This window comes from Podarcis filfolensis, assembly GCF_964270895.1.
Source record: "Podarcis filfolensis genome assembly, chromosome: 8".
In the NCBI taxonomy this organism is placed as follows: domain Eukaryota; kingdom Metazoa; phylum Chordata; class Lepidosauria; order Squamata; family Lacertidae; genus Podarcis; species Podarcis filfolensis.
Window position 1 is genome coordinate 33,578,963 of NC_139611.1, and position 19,159 is coordinate 33,598,121.

The window sequence follows — 19,159 nt, forward strand, 5'->3', positions numbered from 1 at the left end:
AGGTACTGTGTGTCATTAAGCGTCTGCTGTGATCCCTTCTGCAGTGTGGCTGTCCTCTACACCCCCTGCAGAGCCAGCTACTGAGCATGCCCATCCTTCGAGGGATCTAACAGACAGCACACATCAGAGGCAGCGGAAGGTGGTGGGAGGGAGGAATAAGCGGGTGGGGGGAAAGAGAAGGGGAGAGAGAGAACAAATATACTTTAAACATTACCAGGTCAGCACAGGAGGAGGCAAGTAGAACAGAGGCAGCCAGAACTGCTCAAAGTTTTTTGATATACTCCTGGGCAGACTCCCCAAAGTCTGAAAATGTTTCAAAGAGGAGAAGGGAGGGGATCCCTTTTCTCGACAAATTAAAACTAGCCTCCAATCAGCTAAGTTCTTTCAGGGCTCTCCTGTTCTCTAGGTGGATTTAAAAAGTGTGTGTGTGTGTGTGTGTGTGTGTGTGTGTGTGGCTCATCAACACTGAAAAGCTATGGTTGGAAGCATATTCCCCAACAGCCCTCTTCCATCCAGACCGATCATGACTAAGAAGGGGTCTGTTCTTTCATTAGAAATGTTCCCAGAGGCCCCGGTATGAAAACAAAGCAACATGTTTCCCACATCTTTCCTCTAGGGATAGAGCCAGTCTGTTCAGACTCTAGGGATGACACACAGGACCCAATATGCCACTGTGTTTGTATGCACGAACGTGTATATTATAGATACACAGAGCAAAAAATGCAGAAGGGTAATTTTTCAAAAGGACATGTTGTGAGAGTTACTGAACATTCCTTGCATGCTATTTTGATAAATGTAGCCATATGACTGGGGAGCTGTGAGGGGATGCTTTTCTACAGGGAGACACCACATCCAGGCTCCCAAAACACTTGATTCTCATTAGGCTGAAGGGCTGTTTGGTCACAAGGAAGCAGAGCTTCCAGCGCAACACAGAAAGCTGCCTTTATGCCAGACAGGCATGCTCTGCCCATTGGTTTAGCCTAGTATTGTCTGCTCCAGGGATGAGCAATGTGGTGCATTCCAGATGTTGTGAACTACAGCTCCCATCAGACCCTAGCCAGCATAGCCCAAAGTGTGGGATGATGTAAGTTGCAATCTGCAACACGCAGAGGGCACTAAGTTGCAGCAGCTCTCCAGGGACTTTCTTAACATGCAGACCATGCCAGAAACTGAATCCAGGGCCTTCTACATGCAAAACGTATGTTATTCTACACAGCTACGATCCTTCCAACTCAGGCTCCAGAATACTGGGCCCAGGCTATGGTACGTCTGCATTTCTTTATGACTTCAAATAAATGAGGCTCCTCAACTTTTCAACCTAAGACAACAATGTGTATTCCCTAGCATCAAATCTGAATCTGTGCCACTTCAATCATACCCATGTTGGGCAAGGGAAGGGGCTCCCTCCTACCATGGGAGAGGGTGTGCTGGAGTCTCTGGATCAAAAGAGCAAAATGGGCATCAAAATGGGCCTTTACAAGATGGAGGTCCAGTTTGAATAAACGGGCTGAGCACACTGGGCCACAGCCAGCCCTTACTAACAGAAGGGCACTGCCAACAAGGACCAACGGCAAAGCCACTGTTAGTTCTATATATCCTTCTCGCCTCCAACGTGACAATTTAGGTGGTAAACATGTTAGAAGATGGTGCCCATGGGTGGAAGTCAGAAAGGGAGCAGCCACAGGAGAAGGCTATGGCCAGGCAGTTTGGGATACATGCAGAGCCAGTTTAACAAAGTGGCATCACATTGCTGCTTCACCGATTGAGCCCAACCACAGAGTATAATCTGCAAAATAATGTGTTCGCTGCATATTTCTAGATCACGAACAGCCCCACCACCCTTTCACAGTTTTAATTTAAAAATACATAGCCAGTTGTCTAAGGATACGTCTCTTTCATACGGATTTTACTAAAAGAGTGGGATGAGGAGGGGCGGGAGATAGAGAAGGATGGCGGGAAGGAGTTGAAATCACCATGGTCCAATTAGCAAAGCTCTCACCCTTCACACCTGCAAACAAGAGATTGCATTAACACCTGCCACAAAAGCAAACATTTTTAGATAACTTCATTTTAACCTCCCTGACACTGCCTGCAAGCTCCCTGCCTAGCGCTACCGTGGAAATTACGATGAGTGACAGTACCTATTTTTCTTCCAGGGAAAAAAAAGGTTTTCCTCTAATCTTCAGTGTCAGCGTTTCAAATCCTCCCTTCAACATTTGTGCATAATTCCCATTAATGATAATGGGCGCTCCATACGTGGAAGAATACTTCCTTTAAATGCTAAATTGTTCAAGGGAAATCATTATGATTATCAGAGATGGATGTCACACGCGAACACATAAAGAACACTGTAGGGCCCTTGAAGGATCTTCAACGACATACGTCTGGAGTGGCATGTGTAAGGAACTCCTCTGTGGTCTATGCATCAAAATAAACTAAGCTCTTGAGCCTTCACATATATTTATAACATCTGTGAGGATAGAAGAAGTAGTTCTCTGCATTTTTCAGGAAAGGGGGAAAAAAAGAAAGTCAGCCCTTACAGCTGCATCAGAAATACAGCCCTTTTGATTGCAGTAACATTTTTTTTACTAGATCTCATTCCCATTATGACCAGGCTTGAAAACAAAAAAAAGTCCCAGGGCTCAGAAAACAGGAACACACACACATATCTCAAAAATATAAGATGCTTAGGATATATATATATATATATATATATATATGTTGCCCCAAAAGTGGTTAAAAAAAAAAGGTTGGCTGGAATAAAACTTCTTAGGCATTTTGTTTTGACAATGTGCCTCAGAAATTCACCACTTTTAAGCTATGGAAATGTGAGCAATTCAATGTCATGACACACAAAATTGAAGCGTAATTGCTTCTAAGTGGTTGACAACCAGCAAGCACTTTTCGTAGTCTCTCCCCCCCCCCCTTTCCCAGATAAAACTGAAAATGTATGGCATAAAGTGGAAGCTCTTGTCAAAAGTTTCATTTTAACATGAGCAAAAATGGGGCAGGAAAGCAACAACGTGGCACTGAGACATTTTAAGCGGCTTTTGAAATGAGGAGAATTGCTGCCTTCTGAAAACCAGGCGATACTTAAACACTGTCAGTGGGAGACTCTTAAAGGCAAGAAGAACAACTGTTTGAAACACATATCCCAAGTGGCAAAATTTAAGACTGGGAAAGAGGAAGGAAGATAAAATGGATATATGTAATGGCATGAGCCTGCAACATAAGTTTTCAAATTCCTGGAACCTCAAGAAACAAAAGTTTATGGGGGAGAGATAACTGTCACGTTTCTTAGTTCAGTTTGGATTCTAAGGCAACCTTAAACTCTTGTGAGGACCATCAGACTTAACAAACACATGTACTAGGGCCAGAATCAAACATTAACACAAAACCATGTTTTGTTTAGCCATATTCTGGTTTCTTTTAATATCTTGCCCAACCCTGTCCACAACCATAGTTTGATTGGGAACAAGAAACCAAGATCTGAAAGCATAGTCTGAGATGGGTTTATGCTAAACCAATTCACAGACAAGCGACAAACATCAATTATGGCCACTGCTTTCCCTCCAGAGCCTGCTGATGTGTGGTGAAGATGGGAGCGAACCAAGCAGATGCGAAGCAAAACCTAACAAGCAGCTCTAAAGCATGTTTTCCTTACAATACATCTGGAAGCTCCAACTATGGTGTGAGCTTTTCAATAATGGTTAGCACAAACCATTGTTGCTCATTACATGTGAACCTAGGCTAGAAAGGATCAAGGCAAAACTCAACATACAGACCAAACTCTCCACATCTCCCTAGTGAGCATAGCCTCACATTCTAAAAACTACCCATACAAATCAGATGTCCCGTAAGTATTTTTTCGTCCAAGTGCTGCAATGTTGACATGGGAAGTAACTACAATACTCCTGGCTGGTGCAGCATGGGGGCCAAACCAAGCAGAATTGGCAACCACAGTCCGTATTAATCAACCCTGGGGCTGTTTGCATTTATTGCAGCAATGTTTGCAGAACAGCATCACAAAATATAAAATAACTGAACAGAGAAGTCAACATCAACCATTAAGTAGCCTATGAGCGACAATGCTGAAAAGGTTCTTACCAATCATATGATTTGCAACATGGATCTGTATCTCTCTTTCATTCTCAAAGGTCATCTGACACTTGATGCACTGATAGGTCTTTTTCTGTTTAAACAAACAAAAAGAAAAGTTAAGAGAGCTTTGTAGGCAGTAGAAAGTAAAATCACACCTCATACCACCTTCTGTGTTTTAATAAGATCAGAGTTTAAGAATGATGCAACGAGCAATGGGAAGATGGCTTGGCTACTGGAACAGGGCACTTTGTATATGTGTGTTGCAAGATGTTTGCGGCCATGCCGTGTGTAAAAGCAGACTACCAGGTTTCCTTGCTACCAACCAAAATGCCTGCAACCTGGTTTTCTCCATGAAGCATCACTGTCCTTGTGAGTATGACCAAAGACCAGAGGTAAATAGCCATTTTTGCACTTCTTTTTATTACTGTCACTGTTGTCAAACAAGGGACAGAAGCTGGAAAGAATGTGGTAAAGCAACAAAGAATTATGCGACAACAAAACGAATAAACATTTTAAGCTTTCATAAATGGAGCCCACTACCTAAGAGGCATTACGTGTTATGTGTTTGATGTATTTTAATATTCTTTTGGAAGCCACCCAGAGTGGCTGGGGAAGCCCAGCCAGATGGGCGGGGTATAAATAATAAATTATTATTATTATTATTATTATTATTATTATTATTATTCTCAGCCCGCAGGTATGCGTATGTATGTATGTATGTATGTATGTATGTACATGTATGTATGGAGAAAGAGAGAGAGATTGAGAGAAAGGTTGAAAGCTTTTGCAGCTGTTCAGATGTAATAAGAATAAGGACCATGGATCAGCAGTAGAGCATCAGCTTTGCATGTAGAAGATCCCAGATTGAATTCCCAGCAGCATCTCCAGGTAGGGCTGGGAGAGACTCCCCATCTGAAATTCTGGAGAGCTGCTGCCGGTCAGTGTACACATTACTGAGCCAGATGGGCCAATATGACACAGTATAAGGCAGCTTCCCATGTTCCAATAAAACCAAGATATTTGTTTAGCATTATTTCCAAAGTTTTATTAACGTTTCAACGTATTAAGAAACCGAAACAAAAATGTGCCATTGCTGATGGCAACAGAACAATTTTGGTTTAGCGTTATGAACATAAACCTTGGCCTTGCATTCTCTGGTCTCCCCGTGTACACCGCAACCATATATGTTTTAGTTGCAAACTATATTTTGCTGTTCTGTCAGATCCCAGAAAACAATAGGCAGCATAAACCAACATTTGCCTACAAACTAGCCAAACAAATCAGGCTGAGTCTTCAATTTGCAACCCTAGCTTCCTAGCAAACAATGGTTTAGCTGAAGCGGCAAACTATAGGGTGCCACTAAAACAGGAATGGAGAAGCAACAGCTAGGAAGAGGAAAGAGAGGAGGGACTATCTAAGTCTGGGGACACATACTCAAAATGCCTAATTGTGCACAGGTGGGAAACCTGTAGCCCTTCAGATGTTGCTGCACTGTCCCTGACTCTATCTGACTGGGACTGATGGGACATGGGAGTCCAGCAGCACCTAGAAGGCAACAGATTTCCTACTATTAGTTTAGCATTACTGAATGCTACCAGTGTACATTCCAGTAGGAGAAAAATGGAGTCAGCAAAGAGCAGTTTTAAGTGGAATACTAGGAAACACAAATCTTTTAATTGATTGATCATGCACTATTAGTAGCTGAATGCAGAGATTTTTTTAATGTTATATTGCAGAGATTTTTATAATGTTTAATTGTTATAATTCAGAAACGTAGCATTCAAGTTTATTTCCTGGGAGAGGAGTTGCCGACCGTCACACTTGCACACACTTTAGTGGGGATGTTTAATTGATCGATGTGCTTGCAAAATTCATAAGATGCCTTTTCACAAAGTTTAAGGTGGGGTCAATAAAGCAACTGTACTAAAAGCAACTTGATTAAAAATTAAATGGAGAATTGGCTAAAAATCAGCAACAATAAAGCAATGCAAATGATGAACAGAAAAAAAGCAGAAAAAGTGAGTAACTAAGAATGTTTTGTTGATTAAAAAGGTGTGATCCATCTATCATAAAAAAATGATATAATGACACTGGCTGAGGCATGCTTGACTGGGATCCAGCAGTAGGCCTTCCCTAAGGCCATACCTAGACTTTGGAACTCCCTGCCAGTGAAGAGCCATTCCGCTCCCTCTCTCATGGTCTTCCACCACTTTTAAAGTTGCTTTTATCTGCTATAGGCACTGCAAGGACTACAACTGCAGTGAAAGGGGAGGATGTAAATGTTTTCAAATGTATCAGCCAATAGCCAAGCCAACAGAATGGGTGCTAAGATGGAAAGGCCTCCATTGTACAAACCAACATGCTTCACTTCACAAACAAGAATTTCGGCATGAGATCTGAAGGAGAAGGCGGAACATGCAGCGGAGGGAATGAACATTACAGCACTTTGGGTCTAGGCCAGCTGTTCTCAACCTGTGGGTCCCCAGATGTTGTTGGACTACAACTCCCATCATCCCTGAGCTCTGGCCTTGCTAGCTAGGGGTGATGGGTGTTGTGGCTCAACAACATCTCGGGACCCACAGGTTGAGAAAGGCTGGTCTAGGCCAATGGTAGTATTAACAGAGGAGTATGGCAATGTTCATGTTTAGACACAGAGTTGTAGGACCAATTCACCATCTCGGAAGACAGAAATCCAAATGGAGGATGGAGCAAACACCACTCCTGGCTTGCCATTTGAATGACTATGCACCAGAATGCCAATGCAGTAAAGTTGTTCAAAGGGCAAATCTGCATTCAAAATGCTGCATAACAAAAAAAATTCTAACAAGGCTGTAATGAATTCCCCGCTACAAAGGGTGGTGGACAAACAGAAGCCAGAACTAAGCATCAACAGCCCAGCCCTACACATTGAGTTCAATGGGCTTAATCACTATGGTTTTAGTCTTAGACCAGGGAACGGAGCCTGGGTCCAGATGTTGCTGGACTCCAACCACCTCTCCATCCAACATAGCCAATGGTCAGGGATGATGGGAACTGAAGTCCAGCAACATCTGGAGAGCCACAGATTTCCCCACTCCTGCTTCAGACAGTCAGTGTAATCAGATTCATTTATATGTTGCAGTAAAATCTGCTTTTCAAGGAAACAAGACCTCTGGGCAAGAAGAATGTAATTCCAGAAAAAGAGCATGAAAGAAACCTCATATCACCCATGGACCAGTGCAAAGGAGCACTTGCAGAAATAGAGATATACATTCCAAAAACCGTGGAAATCTGCAGTGAAACACGACACTGATTTCCCTTCACCAATTGCTATACACTTCCTATGTCACGCTAATAAGCTTAGCTGCCGAAACAAGGAGATAGCATTAAGAAGCAATTACATGAGCCACTTGTTCTATGGGAGAAGATTGGGTTTGTATTTAAGAGTGGCAAGGTGTGTCTTCTTGGTGATGAGACATAGGGAGGGGGAATCCTAGGAATAATTTATAGGGATTAAAAGTTAAAATGGTTCTGAAGGGAGGAATTCCATTAAATAAACAAAGCCTGTTGCTCTCCCCCTTTTTTTAATAGATGGCTAAATCATGGCTTAATCAAATGGCTGGCATGCCTGCTGCTTATGAACAATGCAAAGGAAAATACCAGATGTAAACTGCAGCAACTCACATATGGATGACAAAAGCAGCAGAGCTGCAGGACACTCGCAGAAGGGTACAAAATTCACCTGTTTTGGCCCTGTTGTCCAGTCCCAGACATATCTTGGGTATGGACAGCAGAAGACACACAGCAGAAGGCACACTGAGCCAACCCCAAGGGGAGATAGTGCCTCTACCCTTCTGTTGCATAAAATTTGTCTCCTACTCAAGACAAACTCCTATTCCATGACAAAATTTGTTGTGTTCACTTCGGCCTTCCCCAAATCCAGATATTTTGGACTCCCAACTCCCACCAGCCACAGCCAGGTGGTCAATAGGAAAGGACTATGGAAGCTGGTGCCCAAAACATCTGGAGGGCACCAGGTTGCAAAGGGGTTTGTATCCCATTGAAATTAATAGAATAAGTTAACCATATCCATTAACTTCAATGGCCCATGTTGCAGATCAAGGCTGAATGAGAAAACAGCAACTTGGGCTACCCAGTGAATTTAAAAACTGGAGTGGGATTTGAAGAATGGGGGGCTTTCTAGCTCAAGAAATGCAACCTTTTAAAAAAAAAAAACCTTTTCTATTGAAACAAGATTTGGCTGTTGTTTTTCATTATAGAAGTATCTTTCCTCATCTGTTCACCCATAATTATTTCTCAATAGACTCTCCCAGTAACCCATTTTACTTCAGTGTTTATTAGGGCCTGGCGGGGGGTGGGGGGACATTCTCTAAGCCTTGTCTACAGGATTACAGAAGTGCACTTATTAGCAGAGCATTCCTGGCATCTAGAGGATCTTCTATATTCCGAACATACCTTTCCCTCTTGAGCTAGAGATATCAATACATCCTAGTGCTTACTGAAACATGTACTTCTATTGTTTTCAATGTAAACTCAATGTAGCTTCTCTCTGACTATATATTTTTCTAATCCTCTGCTGTTAGGCTCTGGGTAAAAGGGGGAGGGGGAAGCAGGGGGAGAGAAGAAGAAAAATCAATAACGGTCCAGAAAGAAAGAAAGAGGAACTGGTCAAGAATTATAGAGTAGTAATGTCGTTTGGACAGCTGCAGGCTGCTCAGTTTGTATTACACACATAAGGCAGGCAGCATAAAAACTGCATTTTACCTGTTGTACTACAAATCAACAAGAGATTACAAAACAGAGAACAGCATGTTGTTCAATTTAGTTTGCCTGGCTATATTTGAGACATCTTTTTTTTTTTAACAAGCTTCTGAAAGCTATGGTTCTTTGGAAAGGATATGAGCATTCAGGGGCCTTTTCTGTAATCACGAAAGCTTCTAAATCTATGGGGTTAGTTGTGATCAATGAGCTTCAGAAATGCAGTGTGTGTGTGCGTGCATGTGTGAGGAAGAGGGAAAGCATCGAAACGAAAGAGATAAATAATCTATTGAAATTATCCTAAAAGGAAAAATGTGTTCCTGCCTTAATTGCACACCCCACATCTTTTCATCTGGCATTCATTTGCCTTCATCATGTTAAGGTTAAGTGTTACCAACAGTGCAATCCTTTCGCACGCTTACTCAAACATAAGGCTGACTATACTCAGTGGAACTTACTCACTGCTAAGTGATTACAGGATTGTCACCTAAGTCCCACTGAAACCAAAGGAGCAAGATGGGAGGCTGAAGCGAAAACCTCTCCAGAAGATTTCTATTCTATTCTATTCTATTCTATTCTATTCTATTCTATTCTATTCTATTCTGTTCATTTATCAAAACATGTATACTGCTTACTAGGTCCAAGACTGCAAAGCAGTTTACAGTAGACAGTCTAAAATATTCATTAAAAATACCCAAAACAAATGAGCAGACATTAAGAACAAATTCCATGAGAATATTATTACATGAGATTAATCTTTCAGGCAGGCAAATTTTGATAACTGGGAAAGAGGAGTGCCTTGCCTTTAGAAAGAAGGTAGTCAGAGGTTTGTCTTCTTCCCCCAACAAACAAAAGCCTTTCTGCCACCTGTCCAGCCACCTGGGACAGGATACCCCTGGGAGCAAGATTACAACATTGCTAAAGCAGCAGCAATGCTTTCTTCTTTCTGCTACTGGTTAAAAAAGGTGAGAGGACTCAGTCATTTCATCTTCAAAAGGCAAGATGCTCCAATGAAAATTCTTAAATTCCGCCCACCCTCATAAAATCCACCTACTTTCGTGAAAATAAAAATGATCCTACGAAAGTAAAGTCTGATTACTTTCACTGGAACTCATGCTGAGTTGGGAAGTTTGTTCAACAGGACCTCCAGGCAGCAGGAGCTAGGTGAACTCAGCCTATATTGCCTGTTACTTGTGAATAGGGACATCCTGATTGGACAGGACGTGCACTTCCTGACAGTTATGAAAAGGATTTCTTCCAAAAACCCAGCAAGCTGACTTATACCCAAGTAAGAGCTGTTCAGCAATGGAGCAGACTCCCAAGAGGTGGTGGACTCTCCTTCTTTGAAGATTGCATAGCTAAAGAATCATGGCAAGAAAAATTGATGGACTATGCAGAACTGGCAAAACTGACATATAAGCTACGGAACAAGGATAACTGTGACTTTAAAGATGAATGGGAACCCTTTACAAAGTATTTGAAGACGCAAAAAAGCGAACTGGACTCCTTGGCTGGCTTTGAATAAACATTCACAAACTTTTTATTGATAATAATCAGCTAAATAGTTTGAGGATCTATACAACTTTGTAACATGCAGAAAACAGCATTCTCAGAGAAATCAAAGACTGGAACTGAGGGAAGCCGGGGGGGGGGGTGGGGGGTTGTGTGGGAGGGTGGGGGGAGGGAGGAAAAATGGGGGGGGATAAAGATGATATGTTTCTGGATAATATGTTCTGTTTTAATTTTGAATATTTTTTTAAAAAAAAAGAAGATTGGATAGCCATCAGCCATGGATGCTTTAGTTGAGACCCCTTTATTGCATGGGGTTGGACTAAATGACCCTCTTGGCCCCTTCCAACTCTACAATTCTATGATTCTTTGCAAGGGGTGTTTTAAATGTATGGTGTGCATACAGGAATGATGAGAAATTTAGACCAGGGGGGCATGGCCAGGACTGTGAATAGAGTGGGGGCAATATGCCCCCCGGCATTTAAAACTGAAGCATTCTGAAAAGAAGGGGCATCGCAAAAAGGCTGGGGGCAGAGGCCCCTCACTGAAATTCACATGTTCTTGCTAAGGGAGGACTCTACACATGGGCCATGGCTCCTCCACAGAGAGATGGGTCTTGCTTATGTCCTGTCATATGTCAAAGTTGACAGTGCCTGTGGATATAGGGCAGAACCCAGACCTAGAGCAATTTTAGGTCCAATTTTAGTCCACAGAGAACACCAAGGGGGCAGATAAATAGGGCAAGGGGCATTGTGGGTTTGCATCCATCAGCCTGTTCGCGGGATAGTTATTGTTTAACAGGAAGGTAGAATGGTGGATCTGAGGCATTAGCATATATGCCAATCGCAGGCTCCTGTGTAAAGTGTAATTTGGTACAGGCCTGAATTCTGATTTTTCATTATCTTCTACAAAAGAAATCTGCCCTCTTGGGGCAAGATTCAAAGCATTTACTTTGTTGAAGAACTTAAATTCTCTCCTGAGGGAAGAGGAGGTATAGAAGCTTTGTTGAAGAGACAGAGTTAAAAGTAGGAGTAAGGAGGACTGCAACCATTTCCATTCACGATAATGGTGAAGGGGGGGGGGAGTGAGTACAGTGAGAGGCTGGAGCATTTTAGCCTCTGTGTGCACAGCCATACGAAATCAGAATTAGCCTGGCATAAAAGAATAGGGCTGTTCTTCAAGAGGAGCGTGAAACACAATGAAGAAGCAAGGAGGAGAAAGGCGGCGATGGGGCTAATAAGTAGTTTTGGATGATGAACTCTCAAGAGGCATCACGCTGAAGGGAGAGGTGTTTCCATTTCGTATTTTATTCTCTGCAGAATTAGATGTATAACACAGCTGGAGGCAGGTCTAGTCACCGATTCGCTTGACCCCAAGGGAGCAAGTATGTAGTTGCAGTGCTAAAGCAGCAAGTGAAACAAAGCAAAGAATCTTTCGCTCGGATTGTTTCAAGCTCCGAGAAATCCTTTGAACCCAACACATTGTCGCAGATCAGCAAGATCTACAAGACAGACTTTTAACAGCTCTATCCCAGCCACGTACAAGATGATGCTTCATCGGGGCAGAGAGGGGCAGGGCGGGTGGACTTCTGGCTCACGTGGAGTGGGGGAGGAGGACCTTCGAATAGCGCCAAGCAAGTCGGGGGCTTTATGCGATGAATCAAAGGTAATTAAAAACGTTTCGGGAGGGAGGCACAAAGGATGTTATACGTGCAGCTGCTTTGCCCGTCAACTGAGAAAAAAGTGCCGAGCCTCGCTAGTCCATCCGATTTTATTCGGGACACCCAGAAACGAGCAGCCTTCCGAGCCACAAATAGTAGTTTGAAGAAATTATTTCCAAAGGCCACAAACTGCAGACATGAAAAGCTCTCTCAGAAGGTTGCCGATGTGCCGAAATAGCCAAGAATCCTATTAGTACAGATGCCAGTGGCAGACTTATCTGCAGAAACTTATGTAAGGAAGCAGCTGCTGGTTTGATCATGAGGTAGTCTGGGAATAGCTGCTACTTAATCAATGTTTTGTGTAAAGGCAACCCGGGGGGAGAAATCACTTTTTAATACATGCAACATATTGAAGAAAGTTCTTCAAAGATAAAGTGCCTACCTAACTGAACTAAGGACTTTGGGTGTGTTTTCCCCCCTCTTCCGCTACCCAAAGCAATATAGGAGCTTTTGTTGAGGGAGGGGGGCAGGGTTCTTATCCTGGTTTGTAATTAAGCTGGAGAGTGGCATGATAGAGGGTTCTGACTGCATTTTTTTTAAAAGCACCAGCCCTGTGTCCTCTCTTCTTCTCCCCCCTGGAAACATCTCCTACTGCAAAATATAGGACATGGCAGCAGCACTCAGCATGGCTGATCATCATGCCAGAAGGGCCCATCCGTGCTTGAGGCAAGACCCCCTTGGCTCAGATTCACCCAGCAGGTAAAGAATGAAGCCACCTTTCTGATCTTCCCACAATGCCCCAAACTGGCACTTGGGCAGGCTATATTGTTAGAGCGTTAAAATGGGTAGGTTTTCTGCTAACCACTGTAGTAGAACTGCCTGTGCCAACAGCTGCACCACCACCAGGTCTTCTGGTGTGCCAAGGTGTGCCAAGGTACAGGGTGCACTGAGTAGCCCTTTGCTGGGAGGGGGGGTAGAGGAGAGGCATACACCTGAAACGGTTTTGCATGGCATATCCCCTCCTAGTGGTGCAGCAGTAAAACTGCTAGCTCATTTGCAAAGCTAAGCAGGGTGCAGCATGGTTTCAAACTGAATGGGGCACCACATGTAGAGATTCCTGCACTGCAGGGGGGTTGGATTCAGGGTCCCTTCTATGATTTGATGATCATCATGGTGCACATTCCCTCACCTCTGCTGAATTCCACTAGCTCCTGTTTGTAGAGGTGGGAAAACAGGCAAAGAGGTACCATTGTGATGCGTGTTTTGCAGCTGCTGAAATCACTAGAGAAAAAGAGATGTGTGGTCGATGCTTTTGCCCTCCCCCATCAATCCTCCATAATAGCCTACTTCCAGCCTAAGGTCAGGAATGTTCCAGTCTCCCTTTATAGGACATGGTTGAATAGATGGGAGAAAAAGCATAGAAAGCAAACTTTATATGGAGTCAAACTACTGGTCCATCTAACACATTGATATCTACATTGACTGGGATCTTAGAACCACCTTTTCCAGCCCTACTTGGGAATGGCGAGGACTGAAACTGGGACCTTCTGCATGCAAAGCATGTGTTCTACCACTGAGCTACAGCACCTTCTTCTGGCATTGAGCTGCCACATTCCTCTGTGCAAGGCCCATGCTCAACAGTGTCCTACAAAATCCCCTGTCCAATGCCTGAAGAAAGGTTAACAAGTTTTTCTTGATGAGTCATTTCAAATGTTAGAAATTATGGGGATTAATTTCTGCATGGGGGGCAGGGAGAGGGAAAAATGCACAGCATATATTTTCCACTGCTGGCATATATAGCCATTCAAGTTGCCACGTCTATGAGCTGGCCTATGAACGTACCAATGGAGGAAAGCATATTAGTCATAGATTCCCAATCCTATGAGGGGTAGGTTGTGGCCCCTTCCAAAAATGCTGTCCACATCAGACACAGCAACTGGGTGGTGTTTTCACTGCCTGCTGGCTGTGCAAAGCCTACTAGCATACTCTGGAGTGCTCTAGGAAGCCACCTTGTGTGCCATGATCATGCCTAGTGTAGCAAAAGGCCTAGAATCTGTATTATGTATGTGTATTGCGTTTATATCTCACTTTTCCTCCAAGAAGAACAAGGCAGCATACAATGTATGTCCCTCTCCCATTTTAGCCTCACAATAACCCTGAGACAGGTCAGGCTGAGAGCAAATGACTGTCCAAAGATCACCTGGTGAGCTTCATATCCGAATGGAGATTTGAACCCTGGTCTCCTGAGTCTTAGTCTAGCCATGCTCTAGCCATTGCACCACACAGGTTCTCTGTCATCTGAAGTGGCCTCTGAGAGTGGTGTCACTTCACAACGCTCTGAATCAAACATGTGCAAGGAGGTCTTTTAGGAATCTATTTCTAGCTGCTATGATCCACTCTGGAGTTTGGGCAGAGACGATCAGGTGCATTCCACACTCCGCCAAAACTTTGATTTGTGGAGTCACTCACCTGTGAGGCGCACTTTCCCACTCCTCAGTGTTGGAACGCAGACAGAATGACCAGTATGAAGCAGTATCCAAATAGTGCCCAATCAATTTTTATATGAGAGTTTAAGTGAAATGACGAATTTGGAACTCGAATTTATTTATTTATTCTTTTATCTACCTTTCTAACCTGCTCAGGGCAGTTGGAACGCCATCTAAAATTGCTTTTAAAAGGAAGGATGCTTACCATGAGTCTTTTATGGATATAATGATACTGCTAACCTAACTATGACCACAACTGTGCTTGCCACTCTGTGAATGAACCAGTAGCTAAATGAGGTAGCTTTGACAGCAGAACCCTATAACTCTGAAGCAAACAACAACAACAGCCAAGAATACAATTTTTCTCTAAAAACAATAATGTAGTGTTATCTTTTTATAGTTGAGGGGGGGGAATCACCTATACTTTGTAGTTAATTATTGTAGAGCAAATGTTTGCTGAGTTCCAACACTCACATGGAACTCCTGTATAAGCAGAGGTTCCCTTATTCCCTCCTGAGCAAGGGAGAGCCAGACACACACAGAGGAAGTTTTCAATACTAAAGAGAATGGAAGCTTCAAGTGCACATTGGAGCCCTATGTGCAATGTGAGTTTCTGAAGTCAGTATCTATTCTTCTTACTATTATTCATTATAGTAAAGCTAACCCATGGCAGTACTTACTCTGGGAACAGGGGATGTCTGGGTACCCTTCTTCTGGCCACTGGTCTCAGGCGTCAGGTCTCGGTGGTCCAACTGAAGGTGGCTTTCTAAGTCTTCGGCACTTTCAAATTTGACACTACACTCCGGGCATCTCAGGCTACCACAAGGTCTTTCGCTAACTTCTGGTGGGGTCATGCCCATGGACTGTCCATTGGTGCTCCTGGTCATGCACCCAGCACACAGGCCATACGGCAGACCGTTAACATCCAGCTTCACCAAGTCTTGCTTGTTCCTGAAGTCCTTCAAGCACAGAGCACACTTGTAGAATTTCTGCAAGGCCTGGCCGTTGGGAGAAGACGCCGCAGAGTTCCCTGCCAATTTTTGCATATGGAATGTTCCGTGGATTTTCAGCTCGAGAGTCGAGGTGACCGTCTGCATGCAGACAACACAGCGGAATCCGGTGAGGGAGTTTCTGAGGTCGGGGTGCATCTGGCAGTGCTCAATGAACTCCTCTTCGCTCTGCAGGGGCATTTTGCAGATCCGGCACGTCCCTGTATCCAAGCTCTTGCTGTGAGTTACTTTGTGCTCCGTCAGGGTCAGGAGGGACGGGAAGCGTTCCCCGCAAATGGGGCACATGTAATGCTTTGCTGGGCCTCGGTGGGTCTGCATGTGCTCCCGGAGGCCGTTCTCCGAGAAAAAGGTCCTTGAGCAGATGTTGCACTTGTGGCTCCCTTTGATGAACTCTGCTTTCTTCCTGGAACAGTCGTCCTCCCCTGGCCTGATGTTATGATCCCTCAGACGGTGGTTCTGCAAAAGCACCTCCATCGTATAAGCCGCCCCACAGATATCGCAGCCGTACATGGGCTCCGAAGCATCCACGTCATCCTCGCTAGCTTCGTGGCTGTTTGAAGTGTCTGGATTTTTCATCAACATGTTCTGGATATCGGCAGATTCTGCCTTCTTGCTAGCCGGCACGGTGCCATTGGCTGTTCCATTCTCAGCACTGGCATCAAAGACACAGTGCTTCTCCCGCAAATGTTTTTCAAGCAAGATGATGGCGTGGAAGGCTTTGCTGCAGAACTTGCAGTTGTACTTTTTGCTGTGGGTCGTGATGTGGCACTGCAGCTCCACTTCGGTGCTAAACGTCTCTCCACAGAAGATGCACTTGTGAGACTTTGCAGGGTTGCCCAGGTGACTGTGCTTCACGTGGATCTGGAGGTCCACCTCCTTCCGAAAATCCCAGTTGCAGGCTGTACACCGATACATCTTTTTCTCATTGCTGTGCTTCACTGCCAGGTGCACTTGGATAGATACCTTGGAGTCAAAAACCTCTTGGCAAAGGGTGCAGTGATACAACACAAAAGTATGCATGTCCAGCAAATGTTTCTGCAGATCGTCCACCGATGAAAACTGCTTGTCGCAGCTCTCGCAGACATAATGAGTTGAGGTTGTCATGTAGTGGACAGTGAGGTGCTGCAGGAGAGATTCCTGGGAATCAAAGTCTTCTTTGCACTGAGGGCATGACTGCTTCCTTAACAACAACTCCAAATGCAACTTCAAATGAGTCTGGAAGCTTTCAAAGCTGGAGAACTTCAGTTCGCACTGGTTACACGGGTACTCGCCGTTCGAAACTGAATTGACACTGGCAGAAAGCCGCTGCCTTTTGGGGGAAGACACTTCAACATCAGAAGAAACTGGACTCTGCTCACCTTTGGACTTTTTGTTGTGTGCCAGTGGAATGTTCTTATGGTTTTCTTTGATGTGTTTCGTTAGCTTGAGAATAGAGCCAAAAATGGGTGAGTTTGTGCAATACGGGCAGGAATATACCTCCATAAAAGACTGCGATGGCTGAACAACAGGGGAATCCAATTTGGAGTTTCCTATGTTGCAGTGAGTTTGCTGGATGTGCTCAGTCAGAGAGGCTTCGGTCAGAAAGCCCATGGAGCACTGGTTGCAAAAGAAGGCGTTGTTGCCGTCTTGAGTTGTGGCTCCCGGCCCACAGTGAGCGATACGGATGTGTTCCTGCAGGCTGTTGATGTCCGCAAACATCTCTGGACAATAGTTGCAGTGGAAGGCTGAAATGTTGCTGAACTGCATCATGGGATATGCGTGGTTTTTATGCACCTTCCTCACGTGTTCGTTCAGGTTATACAACGTGGGCATGGATTCAAGGCAAATCTGGCATGTGTGGCTTTGCTGAGGTTTGTCCACATGGATGGTTTTCAGGTGGATCTCCAAGACGGCGAGGCTATTGAAATCACGCTTGGTGCAGTACGGGCAGCTGTAGGAGACTTTCGACCAGGACTGTCCCTCTTCTCTCTCCAGGGACCTCATCTTTTTTTGCCCTCTCAAGGGTTTCAGAGTCGAGTCGGGAGTGGAGCCCCGCTCCACTGAAGCGCTGGAATCCGGCGTGGCGCTGCTCATGGAGGCCACGCTGCCCAAGACAGGGTCGGGGCTGATGCTGTGGTTGCTGGAATCAGGCTGCCGGTGGCTATCCAAGTGGCAATAGACCTCCTCCACCGAAGAGAACTGCTCTGGGCACATGGGGCACTTGTGTTTCTTGTTGGCGTGGGCTTGGTGGATGTGGGATAGCAGGGAGTTCTCGTCGGCAAACACCTCAGGACAATGGATGCACTGCAGGTCGGCCTTCTCGGAGAGCTGCGGGTGGCGCGTCATGACGTGCTTCTCCAGCTCCTCGGTCTGGCTGAAGGTCTCCTCGCAGTAGTCGCACATGAAGTCGTCCTTCTTGCCGTCCTTCTCGCTCTTGGCCAGGTGCTCCTTGTTCTTCTTGTGGGCCTGCATGTGGCTCTGCAGGGAGCTGGTGGAGGAGAAGCCCCGCTTGCAGACCGTGCACTTGAAGGGCTTGCTGGAGCTGTGTGTCTTCAAGTGGATCTTGAGGTGGTCGCTGCGAGAGAAGGCCGCCTCGCACTCGTGGCAGTGGTACTTCTTGTCCCCCGTGTGCAGCTTGATGTGCCGGTCCCTGCTCCTCTTGTGCTTGAAAAGCCGGCTGCAGTAGGTGCATTTGAAAGGTAGCTTGTCGCTGTGGATCTGCTCGTGCCTTTTAAGGTAGCTCAGGCGAATGAAGGACTTATCGCAAAACTGACAGGGATACGGCAGGCCGGTCCCCCCTTCCTCCTCCCCGATGCCGAGATCACACCCATCTCCTATCATCTGAGTGGGTGATGCAACGTCTTTGCTGGAGGGAGATGAAGCCACCCAGGAGAGTTGTGGGTCGTCATCGCCATCTGTAATGGGAAAGCAGAAAGGAGATTAAAAACAATTCCCAGTGCATCTGTGAAAATAGGGACAAAGCCGTTCAACAACACTATGGCCCTTCTGCTACTACAGCGTTTAAAAGAGAGAGGAAGAAAGCAGAAGAGGGAAAGATTCAATTGCAGAACAAAAACAAAACTGAAAGAACCAGCGCACGCCACAAATGCCTCCTGAATCTTAACAGGATGTTGGAGCAAAAGAGAAAATGCAGATTAAGTCTGCTGCACAAATCTATTCTTTTTAAAGTAAAATAAACAAATATGCCAAATACAGAGCATCCGTTATTAATGTTAAGCAATTTCTCCTTCCTCCACCCCCCTCGCAAGTCCCCCAAGCAGGTTTAACACCTGTCTACTGTATTGCCAAGCAATAAACAGCGAGTCAAGAAAACAAAGCGCAACATGCCTCAGAGCGATACAAACATTTCTAAGAGCTGCTGCGTTAAGTGCTTGTACGTGAGCATTTTTCAACACATACTTGTCGGAACGGTTTTCAAATAATACGGCCTGGAAAAAAAAAATCCGTTCCAGCCCTGCCTCAAAATGGGAAAGGCTACACAGGAGCAGTTACAACCAGAGAATCTCCCTCTCTCAAACACACACACACACACAGAGAGAATCATTCAATAGTATTGTGACATAAACAAGATGGATTTCCCCAAAGCCCACTTGCACCTGAAACAAAACTGAAATCAATGGTCAGAGGCTGGAAAA

General features: G+C 44.8%; 1 protein-coding gene across 3 annotated transcripts in view; it reads right to left on the reverse strand.

The window, feature by feature from the left end:
• The window catches only part of ZNF423 (zinc finger protein 423), a 320,155-nt gene that overhangs the window by 113,022 nt on the left and 187,974 nt on the right, over positions 1 to 19,159 (reverse strand). For all 3 annotated transcript variants that reach the window (XM_083625988.1, XM_083625987.1, XM_083625989.1), the window contains exons 4-5: positions 15,195 to 18,418; positions 4,108 to 4,192 (exon numbers count right to left, since the gene is read on the reverse strand). In XM_083625988.1, coding sequence (XP_083482114.1) covers positions 4,108 to 4,192; positions 15,195 to 18,418 — 3,309 coding nt within the window. The remainder of the gene's footprint in view (positions 1 to 4,107; positions 4,193 to 15,194; positions 18,419 to 19,159) is intronic.